The sequence below is a fragment of the Protomyctophum bolini genome (genome assembly GCF_963924005.1).
Source record: "Protomyctophum bolini genome assembly, chromosome: 14".
Lineage (NCBI taxonomy): Eukaryota > Metazoa > Chordata > Actinopteri > Myctophiformes > Myctophidae > Protomyctophum > Protomyctophum bolini.
In genome coordinates this window covers 31,836,647-31,852,131 of record NC_137875.1, presented here as the reverse complement: position 1 = coordinate 31,852,131, position 15,485 = coordinate 31,836,647, and the positions used below count along the sequence as shown (strand labels likewise).

Below are 15,485 nucleotides of genomic sequence, written 5' to 3'. Positions count from 1 at the left end.
AGACCCCGAGCGCAAGATTTTGTGAGTAAATAAAAAAAGTCATTCCGACATTTAATTTAGAACCAGTCACCTTCAATATGATGAAGCCCGCTCGGGTTTAAAGCAGTGAGAATACTTTATTCACTTCATTCATTCTTTGTTTCCCTTTAAAACCATAAATATACATGAGGTAACTCTTTGGCCTTCACTGAATTCTAATATTGTTTTACTGCTTTCAAAAAGGTGTCTATGCTTGTCTATTTGCTTCAGTTATCAAATCAATCAACGAAGATTGATTTGATGAACTGAAGCAAATAACTACTTTTAGTATAATAGGAAAAATAATGCAAAAAGAAAAAGAAAGAAACACTAACACTAACACGCACGCGTATAATATTTTATACTATATTGCATAATGCAATAGAGTTTCTGAAATATTGATATTCCTCTGTGCAAACGGAGGCTGAATAAATGTTTTAGTATTTTTCTACAACCACAGCCATGGAACCCTATGACCCACTTCAACACGTTCGTTCAGCCCCGGAGCGCTGCATGGGCCTACCTGCAGACTGCAAGTAAGCAGTCCTCGATGGAGTCTCTCTGAGCCTTGGTCAGACTGACGGCCCTGGACAGGCGGTAGATGGCCTGGACGAGGTTGTCGACCAATGCGGACTGGCCCTCTGAGGTGCAGAACAGAGCCGAGCACTTGGTGAGCAGGGGCAGCACGGCTGTGCACAGGTACCTGTTGAGGGCCAGGGCCATGTCAGTGGAGCCCAGGTCCGTCTGCAAAGGAAGAGAACATAAACAGAAGAAAGAGAAAGAAGAGATATGTAGCAACAACAATCTAATTGTAATTGCTTTCAAATATATATATATATATATATATATGAGAGGAAGTGGTTACAACAGGTTATCCATCAATGGTTTGATGCGGTGTGTCCAACACTGCCTCTTAGTGGCCAGGAGTTTAGACTGCAGCGATTACAAACATGCTTCAAGAAAACAATGTAATTGAATCAGTATTGTTTGAGTGATACCCACAACACTGATTAAGCTGATCAAGCGTGTCGTGTTTAACTTTTTCCAGTGCAGTGGGTTATAAAAAAAACACTTCAAGTCATTATGAGGATCTCAGCGGCATATTAACAACAGTATAATCTCTGCAGTGGTGATAATCAATGGGTAAACACAGTTAATGATGTGACAAGCCAAGTCGCAGCTGAAGTCAGGGGGTGTAGATTGTGTGTAATGTAGCAGGTGATAGTCACAGGTGTTGTGGATCAATGCTAAGTCACAGCCGATCAGCCCAGTGGTGTTAAGGCGGAGGTGTCCAGTAGGCGACTGCGGCAGTGGAGATGAATCTGTCCCTCACAGTGTCCAGCGAGGCGGCCGCCTGCAGGTCGGGCAGGAAACCCACTTCCAGCAGGTGGAGAAGAAAGCCCTCGTCCTGGACACCGTAGACCCGGTCAAGGAAAAGAACCATGGCTGCTTTGTGGTCTGGACAGAACACTGCAGCTGGGTCCGGCTCCAGCACCGTGCCGTCTGGTGGGAACCAACAATGTAAACAAGCCTAGGTTTTTGATTGTGTGATTCAGTTGATACTAAAATGTGTTCCCACCAACTGCAAAACTGGATCAGTGATCTCAACTAAACATAAAGTCATTTGGGTTCAGAAAACATTACCCGAACTTTGTACTTTTTACCTTGTTTTACCCTCATATCCAAATTAATCTCATAGAGTATAGATTAACTGAATAATCCAAAAAACTATCAAAAGATTAACTGAGACAGAAAGTTGCAGCCCTACAAGTAAAGCCTAATTTAAATTTCACTCACTGCTTATTTTTCCTTCATAATGAGGAAAAATAAATGAGGCTTTAGTGCAGACACAGTGTTCTTACCTTTGGCCAAAACAGGGATTTGGAAAGGGAGGCTGATGATCCCCTCCAGGTCCTGGATGGAGATGAGAGACCTGAGGATGGCTCGGATGCGGATGGCTTCACCCTTCCCTGCATGGATCAGCTGGAGAACATTAAACCTGATTTAACAAAAATAGCCAAGCTACAGGCTACTGAGCTTATGAATCTTCTATTTTCCGTACGCCACATTGCAACAGAGCATATATTAGGCTCATATCTCAGCTGGACTCACCACATTGTATTTTTTAAAGATTTGTGCCTTTATTGATAATATAGCAGGTTGACAGGAAATGGGGAGAGAGCTGGGGAGTGACACGCAGCAATGGGCATCGGGACTCGAACCAGGCTACGTTGAGTCTATAGGTATACCCCGACCGCTACTCCAGTGGACCGGGCCTAGGCTCCATTTGCAATGGGAGCCAGCGGTAAAAAGCTACAAAATTATGCCCTTTTTCAATGCTCAATCACTCACCTTCCCTCTCCCCACAATTCCTGCTCCGTTCTGTAAATGGAAGAATTAATCTTGCCGTTAACCAGGTCCCTGTATCATTTAACCCTGCCCTCTTCATTTACACAGTAGCTTGAGCAACACGTCAATAATTGTGACTCAGCAGCATTACAGCTTGTCATGCTTGGTCATTTTGCAGCGTCTGTCACCGCTATGTGAATGTAGAATGAGAGTGAACATTAGTTACATTTGTACCTTCTCTGAGTTAACCCATTTTGGGCGGGAACCCCTTTTGGTGTTTTAAAGATTATGTTATAATTTAGCTATTGAAAAATAGCAGATCTACAAGCTCATAGCGCACCACCGGTTGCGAATGGGTCTGCTATTTTTGAAAAATCAAAGAACGACTGACATAGAAACATAGCTTTTTCAGAAAACTGTCAGGATGTAGAAGACATTTTTAGAATCCGTGTAAATGTATCAAACGCTCTCTGATGTGAAAGGTTTACTAATGAACAGTCAATCCCGTCCTCCATCACCTTCATCCCTCAGTAATCACCCATGACGGCCAATTTGCTGGTGAACTATAAATAGAATTCAATAGGGGGTATTGACTGGGGAGTGGCGTTGAAGAAAAGGAAAACTCTCTCACATGCATCTCTGGAGCGCAGCGACCTAGCAGGTCAATAAGGGCCGAGTAGAAGCTCATGATGGCGTGTCCCATATGGATGAAGTCATCACCAATATCCTGACAGAGATTTCTGTTGGGGGGGAACAGTGGTTACATTAGACACATAGTATGGGCTCCATTTTCGTCACCGATAAACCCCTTATCCCTAAACTTCTTTGCCTATTTTTTACTATTTTGCAAAACATTTTTCAATAGTTAAAATGGCCAGTCTACATGCTCACAGCGTGTCAATGTACGGTAGATTGGCTAGTTGAACTATTCAAAAATGTTTTTCAAAATAGTAAAAAAAATACAAAAATAAGTTTAGGGATAAGGGGTTTAGCGGTGAGGAAAATGGAGCCCATAGACTCACTGGAATGTAGTGACAGGTCCGTCCATGGAAGGGTCCTCCGAGATCCTGATGGCCTCCTCCATGGCAGCCATGAGGCCGTCTCCGCCCTCTCCTCGCAGGGCGGGGCCAAAACACTCTGGCCTGCGAATCAGCAGCCTCACCACCACGTAGGCGTTCTCCTCCACGCTCTCCCCTGAGGCGGACAAACAGAACATGGGACGAGAAAGATCAAATACCGATTGGACCAGATTGCACATCTTTTTTTAAAGGACATTTGTATGTGATCTATTCATGTGAATTCCCGCAAGATTCAAGAGTTTTAAACTAGGTCTATAGTTTCAGTAAAGCATCTAATCTTCCAATATTCATTTTTACAGTCTATGCTTCCAATCCATACACTAAACCTCCATTATTATACTACAGTATATGGAAATGTTATGACAATAAAGGCAATGTTTTTTTTAGTACGTCACAATCATTTTAATAGCTACCTACAGTTCATACCTACCTACTTTTAAGTAACATGTACATAAAAGTAACATTCACATTGAAGTGCAGTATGTTCAAGAATTTGTAAAGTATGGGGACTTTGGTGAAAGCGGTGGCTGTATCATTTGCTGAAATAAGAGGACATTCAAATAATTTAGATCTCATTGGATACCATTGCAGAATACGGCAAAGCGCAGGAAATTCAGGTAACGTTCACCCTCCACCGGGTTCCACCCAATGTCAGGGTAGCCTTTAGTCACCAGCAGTGGACAGCTCTGGAGACCAGAGCCAGCTAGGTACTGAACCACCTGGGGAGGGGATATGGAGAGAAGAATCAGGTACGGTACAGAGTGGGGTGGCATAGCTAACCCATTGTTCACTTTGTAATAGATCTGCCACATTTGGCATGATAGATACAGTATATTGGGAACAAAACCGATTATTGGGGCATCGCCGCAAATTCACACCCTGGTGGCCGTGGCAGGCAGCCACCCTTGGCTACAGTCTTTATCTAGGAGGCTGAAATGTTGAGTCTGGGCTCCATTTTTGTCTCCGCCGTCAACCACGACGCGGCCTGCAAGTGAGCCGCTGCCCGAAAATTACGATTCAAGTGAAATTTATGTTTAGTTATTGTATATTTATTATTATGGTTAAACATTGAGAGCTTCTGCTCTGCTGTCTGCACTGCAGACATGAGTGATGCTGTGTTGTGGGGTAGCTGTGGAAAGCCTTAAAGCCTGCCATGCATGCACAGTGGTCTGTCTGTCTGTCTGTCTGTCTGTCTGTCTGTCTGTGTGTGTGTGTGTGTGTGTGTGTGTGTGTGTGTGTGTGTGTGTGTGTGTGTGTTTCTCTCTCTCTCTTTCTCTCTCTCTCTCTCTTTTGGGGGGCTGGGCTGGGTACCTCAAAATTACACCAAAATTTAAATAAAATACAGAGGATGTGAGAGAATGAAGTCACCTTCTCTAGGTCCGGCTCCCTCAGTGCTAAGGCCAGTTCATTGTTATCCATAACAGAGGCTGCTGCTACGTCCAGAGGAGTGGCACCACGCATGGATGGAGAGGCTGAGGAAATGAGGATAATTATGCCATTATCTATTCATTACTATGAGCCATACTGTGCATACACCATCTGATGTTAATGGCGTTACTTTTAGATTTTGCATCTGTTTACATTTTCTCCAAAGCAATTAAAATGATACTGAACCTATGTGAATAACTCACAATTATTGTTGGCTTAAACATCATCACTCTTTTACCGCCGAGAGCCTTTTGATGCCTCCCATGGTCCAAACGCCCTCTGCACTGATATTGCCTTTTGACGCCTAATTTAATATAAATTGATTACTGTCTTCTCTACGCACTCCGGTTCGGGTGCGATGAAAACCAACAAAGAAAAAAAATGAAATGAAGATTCTGCTGGCTTATGCTGTCTATCAGAATTCAGTTTTTAGAATCGAATAGAATAGAATATCTTGGATTCTTCTTTTTGGGTCAAAACAAGCTTGTCCTGGAGTACACAATATTCAGACACCAGATGGGGTGTTGGCGGTAAGAGTTAATAATGTATGGACGTCTCAATATAGTCTTCAGTCTTTTCTCCAAAGCCTATTTATTTTCAGCTAGACTTTTGAAATAAATCTGCACTTTGAGAAGAAAAATGCAAGTTTCAAATGCAAGTAGATTTGTATGCTTTTGGAAGGTGTCAGCCCTATATTCCCTCAGCTCTATGTTCCCTCAGCCATAATGTTCTCAGTTTAGCTTTGGGGGGGTTGAAATTAAGGTTAGGGTTGAGGGAACATACTGCACACTCTTTGGAAAATGGAATGTCCTATAAACATGCCAGACCACTGTAGATGTTGTACAGTGTGTTGAAAGTAAAAGTACTTGTTACAGTAGTTTGATACAATACTAGAATAATTAACTGACCTTATGGGTGAGATTGTTTGTAATGTAAAAGTAGTGAATACACAAACTCAAGAGTTGTGATGGAGTAGGACTAACCTAGCCCAACGTTGCTGTTCTCCAACAGGTAGCTGAGGTGGTCAAACATGGCTCCCTGATTATGGCGGCTGATACGGCAAAAATAGCACAAGAAACGACAACAGTGGGCCACCATTTTGGGAAAGCTGATCTCCTAGCAGGAGAAACGACAGAAATAACATGAAAAACGGATGCAGAATAAGATGAGATGAAACTCATGAAAATCCTACTGAAAACAGCAAGACAATCTAACAATTGACGTTCAATAAAGTAAAAGTTACACCACTCACTTTGGACTCTCCCTCCCCCAGTACATTGACCATTACTCACTTTGGACTCTCCCTCCCCCAGTACATTGACCATTACTCACTTTGGACTCTCCCTCCCCCAGTACATTAACCATTACTCACTTTGGACTCTCCCTCCCCCAGTACATTGACCATTACTCACTTTGGACTCTCCCTCCCCCAGTACATTGACCATTACTCACTTTGGACTCTCCCTCCCCCAGTACATTAACCATTACTCACTTTGGACTCTCCCTACCCCAGTACATTAACCATTACTCACTTTGGACTCTCCCTCCCCCAGTACATTGACCATTACTCACTTTGGACTCTCCCTCCCCCAGTACATTAACCATTACTCACTTTGGACTCTCCCTCCCCCAGTACATTGACCATTACTCACTTTGGACTCTCCCTCCCCCAGTACATTGACCATTACTCACTTTGGACTCTCCCTCCCCTAGTACATTGACCATTACTCACTTTGGACTCTCCCTCCCCCAGTACATTGACCATTACTCACTTTGGACTCTCCCTCCCCCAGTACATTGACCATTACTCACTTTGGACTCTCCCTCCCCCAGTACATTGACCATTACTCACTTTGGACTCTCCCTCCCCCAGTACATTGACCATTACTCACTTTGGACTCTCCCTCCCCTAGTACATTGACCATTACTCACTTTGGACTCTCCCTCCCCCAGTACATTGACCATTACTCACTTTGGACTCTCCCTCCCCCAGTACATTGACCATTACTCACTTTGGACTCTCCCTCCCCCAGTACATTGACCATTACTCACTTTGGACTCTCCCTCCCCCAGTACATTGACCATTACTCACTTTGGACTCTCCCTCCCCCAGTACATTGACCATTACTCACTTTGGACTCTCCCTCCCCCAGTACATTGACCATTACTTCCATCACTGTCTCATGCATCCCCAGAGCCATCATCAGGTTGGGGTGCTGGTAGAAAACTTTATTGTTCATGATGTCCCTGCACACAAAAAAAAGAGACATAAAAGGTAAACATTCCTGTATATGAGACAAAGGTCTAATATGTACAGTTTGTCAACATTTCATCATTTCCCAGCACAAATCCTTAGAGTTAGTAAAGTGGCATTCCAATTTCTCCGTACCCTAGTCCCCTGATCATGAGCCTCTCCTCCTCTTTGCCCATGCGGACACTGAGCAAGGAGCGGATCTGGCCCAGGGAGGCCAGGAGGGAGACGGTATCCTCCACCGAGGCCTGGCTGATGGTGTAGGTCCGGCGGAGTGGCCCTCCCATTTGTCCGCTTAAGCCCTGATACTGGCGATGTAGCAGCGAGAACACGGTCCTCACCAATTCTGGGTCCTCCATTACGCTCTCCTGCGCCCATCGCACTATCGTTCCTGAGATCAGCTGTTGGAGGGACACTGGGAAGAAGAAAAGGTACCAGTACATGGTAAGTGGGGTTAAAAGAAGTAGCCGTGTAGTAGTTGTGTAGCTGGTAGAGTCCGTTCTCCGATACGGCAGTGAATGCTGGAAAATAGCAGCCAGGAGAATGAGACTAGCAGGACACTGCCATGCAAAGACACCAAGAGCTAGCAACCAGCTAGCAAACTAGTGCTGTGAGAACAAACACACGGGAACATCCCACATTAATATATGTGGGTCAGTGGGTGTGCTCAAGAACGAGGCAGGGGGCATGGTGGCAAAGTCGGTAGCTGTCGCCTCACAGCTACATAGAAGGTCCTGGGTTCGATTCCCACTGGGGATGCTGTGGGCCCGTTCTCTCCTCCACGTCATCAGTGCCCATATCCTAGGTGGGGCTGGCAAAAGGGCCTTTCTGTGTGGAGTTTGCATGTTCTCCTAGGGTAGGTACCCTCACAAAAAACATGCAGTAATCCTGGTCTCTAAACTGCCTCCCCAGGCCTGATGGAGAGTTAAGGAACTGGTTAGAATAACGTGTTCCTTCCACGCGCTATATCCAACCGGGGAAACTCCCCCCGTCAGGTGATAAGAAGCGGCTTGGACGCTCATGCATTGAAGGAAGCATGAGGTCTCTCCCCAGGTTGGCGGAGGGCCAGGATTACATTAGATAATTGACACTGGATGAAAATAGGCGTTACAAACGCGTGGGATAAAAATTATATATATAAAAAAACAACACAGGAGCGCAAAGCACCAACGAGCTGGACCGATGTATGGAGAACCGGGATGACTGGAAGCAACGATGGAGGGCTCGTCTGAGGACGACCTAGAGATAGTGTGGTTGACTAAAGCCATTATTGTTACATCATTATGTATTTTTAGTAGTAGTACTACTTCACTCCTAAAAAAAATCACACCCGTGTGAAGTGAGGGGCGCTCTTGTCATCGTACATCATGACGTATATTTTTTAATCTTTGTGTAGGACAAAAATAGCCAATTTGCTCGTCTACATATAACGTAAAGTCTCCATTAATTGTCAATGGGAATTTAATGTTTGTGTAAGACGAAAATCTACACAAATAGCGGAATATAATACGAACGCATCAATGTGTAGGAATTCTGCATTAGATTGGCTCACACCTACCTCATTACTTGAGCTACACTCAGTATATTCTGCCAAACAGTTGCTGAAAGTGGAGATGTGGAGAGAAAGCTACTAAGACCAAGCTTTTACCTGGTCCATGGCTGCACCCGCCCTCCCTAGGGGGCTAATTTCAAAACATAATGTGCCATCTGTTTGCAGCTAATCATCAATGGGATCCGTCTCAGTGAATTTCCCTATGCCAAAAGCTCTTCTTTCAGATGCCCAGCAAAATGAAAAGCTGGGCAGCTTCCAGGCAGGCTGTAAGCTATATCACAGCTGATATTTTTGATAGATGCTAGCTCCTCCAACGTCTGGCAGTCAGAAGTCACATTAAGTTAACTCTACGGAGTGCATGTGCAGCTCGGTGCCGTGCACCTCAGCTGAAATGCCTTGGGGAAACACTCAATAACATTGGTACTGTATATGAATCAGAAATGCTGCAAAGCATGAAATTCATGCGAGAACTTTACTGTGGCGCACAAAGTGCACTGACAACGCAACTGTAAAAATGTACAGATAACTGTTGGCATAATAACGTAGATAATAGTACAGGACTGCTAATTCTGTGATACAGCATAATACTTATTAACCAAAGGACAGATGATAAGACAAATGGGAAACAAACCTTGTTAGTAGTTACAGTAGATGTTACACTTACTGGAACTCTGTGGTCCACTGTCCAACTCAGTCTCTGTGCGGATCTGCTTCAGTTGAGTGACGCTCCCCACCATGCTGAGGAGTCGGTCCATCATGGATATTTCAACGCCCTTGTCATTCTCTGGCTCAGGGTTTATTTCAATACCTGTAGAAGGACAGCAAAGGAAGAGGGCTATTTCCAACGGCTGTCATTATTAAGCATGTCCTCGAGCCGTCGCATCTCAAGGATGACCTCTCTTGTACTCGTGCTAGTCTGAGACTAACACTTGCTATGCATCCCACGTTATGAACACACTTATAAGATATTATAATCTTCTCATAAACATGTATAATTAAATAGTGTATAAGCGCCGATAAATAATCCTTATACTTTATAAACAACATTATAAACTTTATTATAATGACTTATACTATCAAGTATTATAATACTTCATAACTTGCTATGTATTCCATGTTTTCCATGGGCCCTAAAGATTAATACAAAGTTAATATAATATCAACATCCTAATACTGTCCAATAATTAGATAGGGAGGGGGAACTTATCAAAAAACCTCTGTTTTTTGACTAGTGCTTTCTAAAAGCACTAGTGTCTCAAAGCTGAACATAGGAGGGGCTAGCGCCCCTCAAAAACCATGTGCACTGTGCAGAGAGAGAAAATGTGACAAGAGACAGAGAGAGAGGATTAGGTAGAGATTGGGAGGGAGAGAGAGAGAAGGGGGAACAGCCTATATCACCCACACAATTACCCGAAATCTGAACACGCTGAGACAGAAAGAGAGAGAGAATATCCACTGTAGTGGATCAGGCATGGTGTTACAAGGTGAGACATTGTGATCTTACCACAGTGTGTGATAAGGCAGGTGTGGAAGTCTAGCAGTAGCTCTCTGATCTCCTCTGGGCAGGGGCAGTTATCTGGCTGTGTCTCCTCTCGGAAGCTCAGCAGCATGTTGATCTGAAATAGGTGCACATCATACAAACGCACGCAGACATAGAAGATATGGTGAAAGTTCCACAGCGAAATTAGATTTGATGACCCGAATTCACTGCGTTTTGTGGATCTGAAAGTAGTAGGCTATCAATAGCTGTCAGCCTGTCTCCAACACCCCACTAGACAGCTGCGGAAAACTGATAAAATCGACCTGGTGCGAAAAACTTTATATGAAATATTCAGCAGTGTACTGTGTACTGTGCAAACGTGATTTGCATAAAGTGAGGTTGATTAAATTTTTTACGTCCTCCGAATTTCTCTCCGATATTTGGCCGAAAACACGCACCAGTGTGCAAACACCTAAGTACTAACAGTAGTAGGTGTGGGCAGCATAAATAGCTAACATTTACCTACCGGTATATTCTAGTTGTGATTTCTTATATTTATTTAATATATATATATATATTAGTGGTGGGCATAGATAAAAAAATAATAATCTAGATTAATCTCACTGTAATCCTGGAGTTAATCCAAATTCATCTAAATTAAAATGGCTCATTTGAACCATAATTGCATAATGCCCAAATCCCAGCTTAACAGCTAAAAACCTTTCCATCATCATTCTGCTCCAGCCCTTCCCAGCTTCCCTCCACTGACCTGTTCCTGTGGAGGTGAGCGGAACTCCTTGGTCTTGCGGGCAGTGAGACCGGCGGACATGTTGAGTGCCTGCATGACTTGCTTGTAGCGGAAGCGCTGGTTGTCCTGCAGCCTGCCGACGAAGGCATCAGAGAAGGACACCACAGCCTCCACCCTGTGGCGCACTTGGCAGTCGCAAAGGTAAGACAGCACCTGGCAGAGCTGCGGACAGACAGACTTTGCTATTCACCAGCTTTATGATTCAAATTCTAAATGATTTATATTGAGATATACTGTAGCTGAAATATGTCCTATTAGGATTCAACATATATTTCCCAGGCATAGTTGAAACAATATGAAATACATTATATTACATGTGAGTAACCTGCATGTTCACCTCAAGTTTGACAGCTTCTGGAAGCTTCATCTGAAGAAGCCCTGGTTTGGGCGTGTCCTCTTTCTTGTCTTTGTCCCCTTCCTGCTCCATCTTACATTCACCATCACTAGCCTCTTTGTCCTCTTCCTCCTCCCCTTCTTCTTCTACCACTTCCACTTCATGGGTTTCATCTTTTCTGGAGAATACTCTAGGCTCTATCAGTCGTAGCACTTTCCCCAGGTCCTCATCTCCAAACTCGCCCATGACCAGCAGCGTGTAGACCAACCTGATGAGGGGAACCAGGAGACGCTCAACGCTACCCCCTTCAGGGTCCCTCACGCCCTGCCCCACGGCGCGCACGGCCGTGGTGAGCATCTCCAGGGCCAGGGTCTTCAGTACGTCCAGGGGGATTTCTGGGCTGTCCGTATATGTCGTCTCACCATCTCCGACTATTCTGTTGCTCCTGACAAAGCAAGGTGAGGAGGAGTTCATCTGGGGTTTGAGGGAGGTGCTGAGGCCCATGCTAGGGATGCCCTGTGAAGGTCGACGGTCTCCTCTGACACCGCCGCTGGCCAGGCTAGGGTAGAGGGTGATAACCCTGGTTTGGTCTGTCATCGGGACGATGTACTCCTGGCTCATCATTAGACGAGCCGCCATGTGGGCGCTGAGGTGAACCTAGAAACAAATAGCAATAATAGTCTAAATCAGCTGTGTATTGTGTAAGTGAGAAATCAGATTTGTGTTGTGTGGTACTGTGGATACAGCTGTATAATCCCGCCAGATCAGTGGTCATGGTTCACTGGTTCCCAAACGTATTAGCTCAAGACCCAAAAGAGAAATTAGACATAATTTGCACAGGAAAATAGCAGAACTACAAAGCACATTTTCAATACTTCTTAAACGTTTTCTTTTCTTTCTTTTTTTATTTATCGAAATTATTTTCGATTTTATTTATGAAATAAATCATTTTTTTAAGAGGATAAAATAGAGTCCGCAACACCGGTATGGAAACTCGGCTCACTAGGATCTTCTTCAGGAATGAAGAAGAAGTTTTCATACCGGTGTTGCAGACTCCATTTTTTCCTCTGGTACTGCCTTTTGTCCAGCACCTGGGCTAGAGTGGAAGTGCATGCTCTATTACCTTTGTTAAAACTTTTTTTTAAATAATTTGAAATAAGGAGATATTGGTCCGTGACCCAAACATGGGTCCCGACCAGGGGGGCAATCAGACAGATATTTTGTGAAGCCACTAAGGAAACTGGGATTTCCTGAAAGTTCATATAATGTCATTGGGCCCAAAAAACCCCATAGCTCCATAGAGATCCATGTATTTGGGCCCAACTTCACCTAGACTGTATTACCGTAATAAACATGGTCATGAATACTTTCTGCTTCCAGTCACTAGTTTAAAGTCTCATTTCTAATGTCATAATATTCTTTTTGGAAAATTATGGTCCCATTTATTTAAGAAATGACCATAAAGTCGCGTATGTTCTGAGGGGCGTGGCTACCGTTACAGTCTATGATCGGGATCCCCCACCCACTCGAGTCAAAATAAAAACCAACGAAGAAGAAGGGGGAAGTCCTGCCTTGTTGTCTGGGCCAGCCAATGGCCAGCTGGGCCAAAACAGATCTAGAAAGATGGCGATTTACAATTCAAGGACTGACAGGCTTCATTTTACGTCCATATCAGACCCGGAGAACGCTTTGTCCATATTCTTTACAGTCTATGGTCCCGACGCACTGTTTGGGGAATCTATATCATATGTAAACACAATCCGAATACAAAATGTATGTTGATGCTCGCTGTAAACGGGGCCCCTAACCTGGATGAGCAGCTGGTAGAACGCAGAGCGGAGTGGCCCAGGGAGGTGGGGACTCTGAATGGCGTAGAGAAGCTGTGATTGGTCCAGGTGACTGCAGAGGGCGTGGCATACTCTGCTGTTGCCAAGGGAACAGAGGGCGCAGTAGAAGAGGAGGGTGCGGTGGTGAAAGGTCATAAGGTCACTGAGTTCAGACAGCTCCAGGATGTCCACACACCTAGAGAGTAGAGACAAGACCATCGTCAACCTGGAATCCCTTGGAAGACCTTTTCAACCCCAACCCATTTATCTCCTGAAAGCTCCACTGTTTTTGACTGTACGACCTACGGTTCAAGAGTTATAGGTTTGAAAGGTTTGGGGTATAGTATTGGCCTAGTTGAGCACAGACACACTCACAGAGAGAGGCAGAAACATAATTTCTGTCTCCCGCCTGGCGGAATAAATATAATAATGGAAAACAAAACCAGCTCAGTGGCCTTGTGGTCAGAGTGTCTGCCCTGAGACTGGGAGGTTGGGGTTCAATTTGACGGAATCATACCAAAAACTCGTAAAAATGGGACCCAGTGCCTCCCTGCTTGGCACTCAGCATCAAGGGTTGGATTGGGGTAATCCCTGCGACATACAGTACTAGCGTCATGTCCAGGGGGTGTACTTGTACATCATGTCCAGGGGGTGTACTTGTACATCATGTCCAGGGGGTGTACTTGTACATCAAGCTGCCTCACGCTACAGAAACAGGGGATTGGCTCCTGCCCTATGGGCATCATGGCTAGGCAAGGCTTACTAATGGAAAACAACTTAGGCGCTTTGACAGCGAGGAGCAGAGGACATGACAATCATGAGTGCCAGCCCTGTCATCCGATGGCTTTGTGCGATGACAAGCATGCTTTCTGAGTTAAAATGGCAAGCCATGATGGATGGAATAGGTTTTCACGCATTTAGAAATTGCACATACGCAGGAACAAAATGAGCCCTCTCCCTTTTCCAACATACTGTATGCAGGACGTCGAGTAGAACAAAACCAGCACTCTCCCGGCACCAATTCTCAGGATGTTGTATGAAATACAACCAGGGCTCCCACGTGCCTTGGGTGACCATATCACTAGGTTTGTAGGTGTTCCCATAGAAAGGGCATTCCCTAGGCGCCTGTGCACTGCAGAGAGACACTTCTCCTTCCACTGAGAATGAGCGGTATAAATTTGGTCTCTCATATGGAAGACCCGGATCGAATCATGGTATGACATGACAATTATACCAATTGCAGCTTAAACCATTCTGGGCGGGAACCCCTTTTGGTGTTAGCATTATGTTATGCTTTAGCTATTGAAAAATAGCAGATCTACAAGCTCGTAGCGCGCTACGAGCTTGTAGGTCTGCTATTTTCGAAAAATCGAAGAACGACTGACATAGAAACATAGCTTTTTCAGGAAACTGTCAGGATGGGTTAATAATTGACTTTTATCCAGATTTTCTAAAGGAATTTTTCTCCCTCTAACCTGTTTTCATCTGGGATGTGAAGGGTCATGACCTGCAGAGGCTCAGTGCACTGGATCCTCCAGCCATGGCGCTCATCTGGCCTGGCTGCCATCACCCTGAGCATGTTGTCAGGCACCCGGGTCCACAGGACAGGCCGGAGCTCTTGAACTTGCAGCCTGGGAGGGCACTGGGGAGTGGCGTTCCTTCTCTGGCTACGGAACAGACCTGCTGACAACGGCATCACATTCTGTACAGACAAGAGAAAACAAATACAGAGATAAGCAAACAAAGGTGTAAATAGTACAGAGACTTAATGGAACCACATTGTGGTACAGTTATAAAGTGGAGCAGGTTGTATTGCATCCACAGATGGGGAAATCTATGTTACCTTGATGCGTTCAAACTCAAACTGAAACATGTTTCTGCAGGTAGGCTTGACAAAAACAGCAGGAAACAACCTAGTGCCAGGCTCCACCTGGTTACAGTGCAGAAATAACAATTCTGTGAAACACACTGCTGACAATGACAATTAAAATATACTTGATGTACTGATACTTAAAATATGTAAGAGAAGACAAACAATGTGACCTACTTGAAAGAAGGTAGCCATCTCAAATCCACCGGATGTAAAGGTTAGCAGGCCAGTGGCTGTGTCAATAACACAGCCAATCTGCAGCCCTGTACTTCTCCTACTCTGAGACAAGCCGTTAGCCATCCCAGCACACACCATGTAGCAGTTGCTCCGCTTAACACTGCAGAGGGAAAGAATGGTGATATGTTAAATGGCTACTTGGTCATGAAGAAGCAATGAGGCATCAAGTACTGGAGTGTTTAAATCAAAGCAAAATGCACTATAAAGTCACAAAACAATGGCACATCAAAACATCAACTGTATCTACTTAAAA

At 44.6% G+C, this 15,485-nt stretch overlaps 1 protein-coding gene across 1 annotated transcript in view; it reads right to left on the bottom strand.

Annotated features, from left to right (window-relative positions):
• The window catches only part of LOC308328853 (ryanodine receptor 2-like), a gene marked incomplete at both ends in the record, with an annotated part of 110,597 nt that overhangs the window by 63,954 nt on the left and 31,158 nt on the right, over nt 1-15,485 (bottom strand). The window contains 18 exons of the mRNA XM_080782960.1: nt 542-762; nt 1,352-1,521; nt 1,881-2,001; nt 2,999-3,107; nt 3,390-3,561; nt 4,030-4,165; nt 4,815-4,918; nt 5,858-5,990; nt 7,007-7,121; nt 7,264-7,540; nt 9,342-9,485; nt 10,182-10,293; nt 10,927-11,127; nt 11,303-11,956; nt 13,108-13,321; nt 14,601-14,827; nt 14,969-15,055; nt 15,173-15,332. Coding sequence (XP_080639086.1) covers nt 542-762; nt 1,352-1,521; nt 1,881-2,001; nt 2,999-3,107; nt 3,390-3,561; nt 4,030-4,165; nt 4,815-4,918; nt 5,858-5,990; nt 7,007-7,121; nt 7,264-7,540; nt 9,342-9,485; nt 10,182-10,293; nt 10,927-11,127; nt 11,303-11,956; nt 13,108-13,321; nt 14,601-14,827; nt 14,969-15,055; nt 15,173-15,332 — 3,357 coding nt within the window. The remainder of the gene's footprint in view (nt 1-541; nt 763-1,351; nt 1,522-1,880; nt 2,002-2,998; nt 3,108-3,389; nt 3,562-4,029; nt 4,166-4,814; nt 4,919-5,857; nt 5,991-7,006; nt 7,122-7,263; nt 7,541-9,341; nt 9,486-10,181; nt 10,294-10,926; nt 11,128-11,302; nt 11,957-13,107; nt 13,322-14,600; nt 14,828-14,968; nt 15,056-15,172; nt 15,333-15,485) is intronic.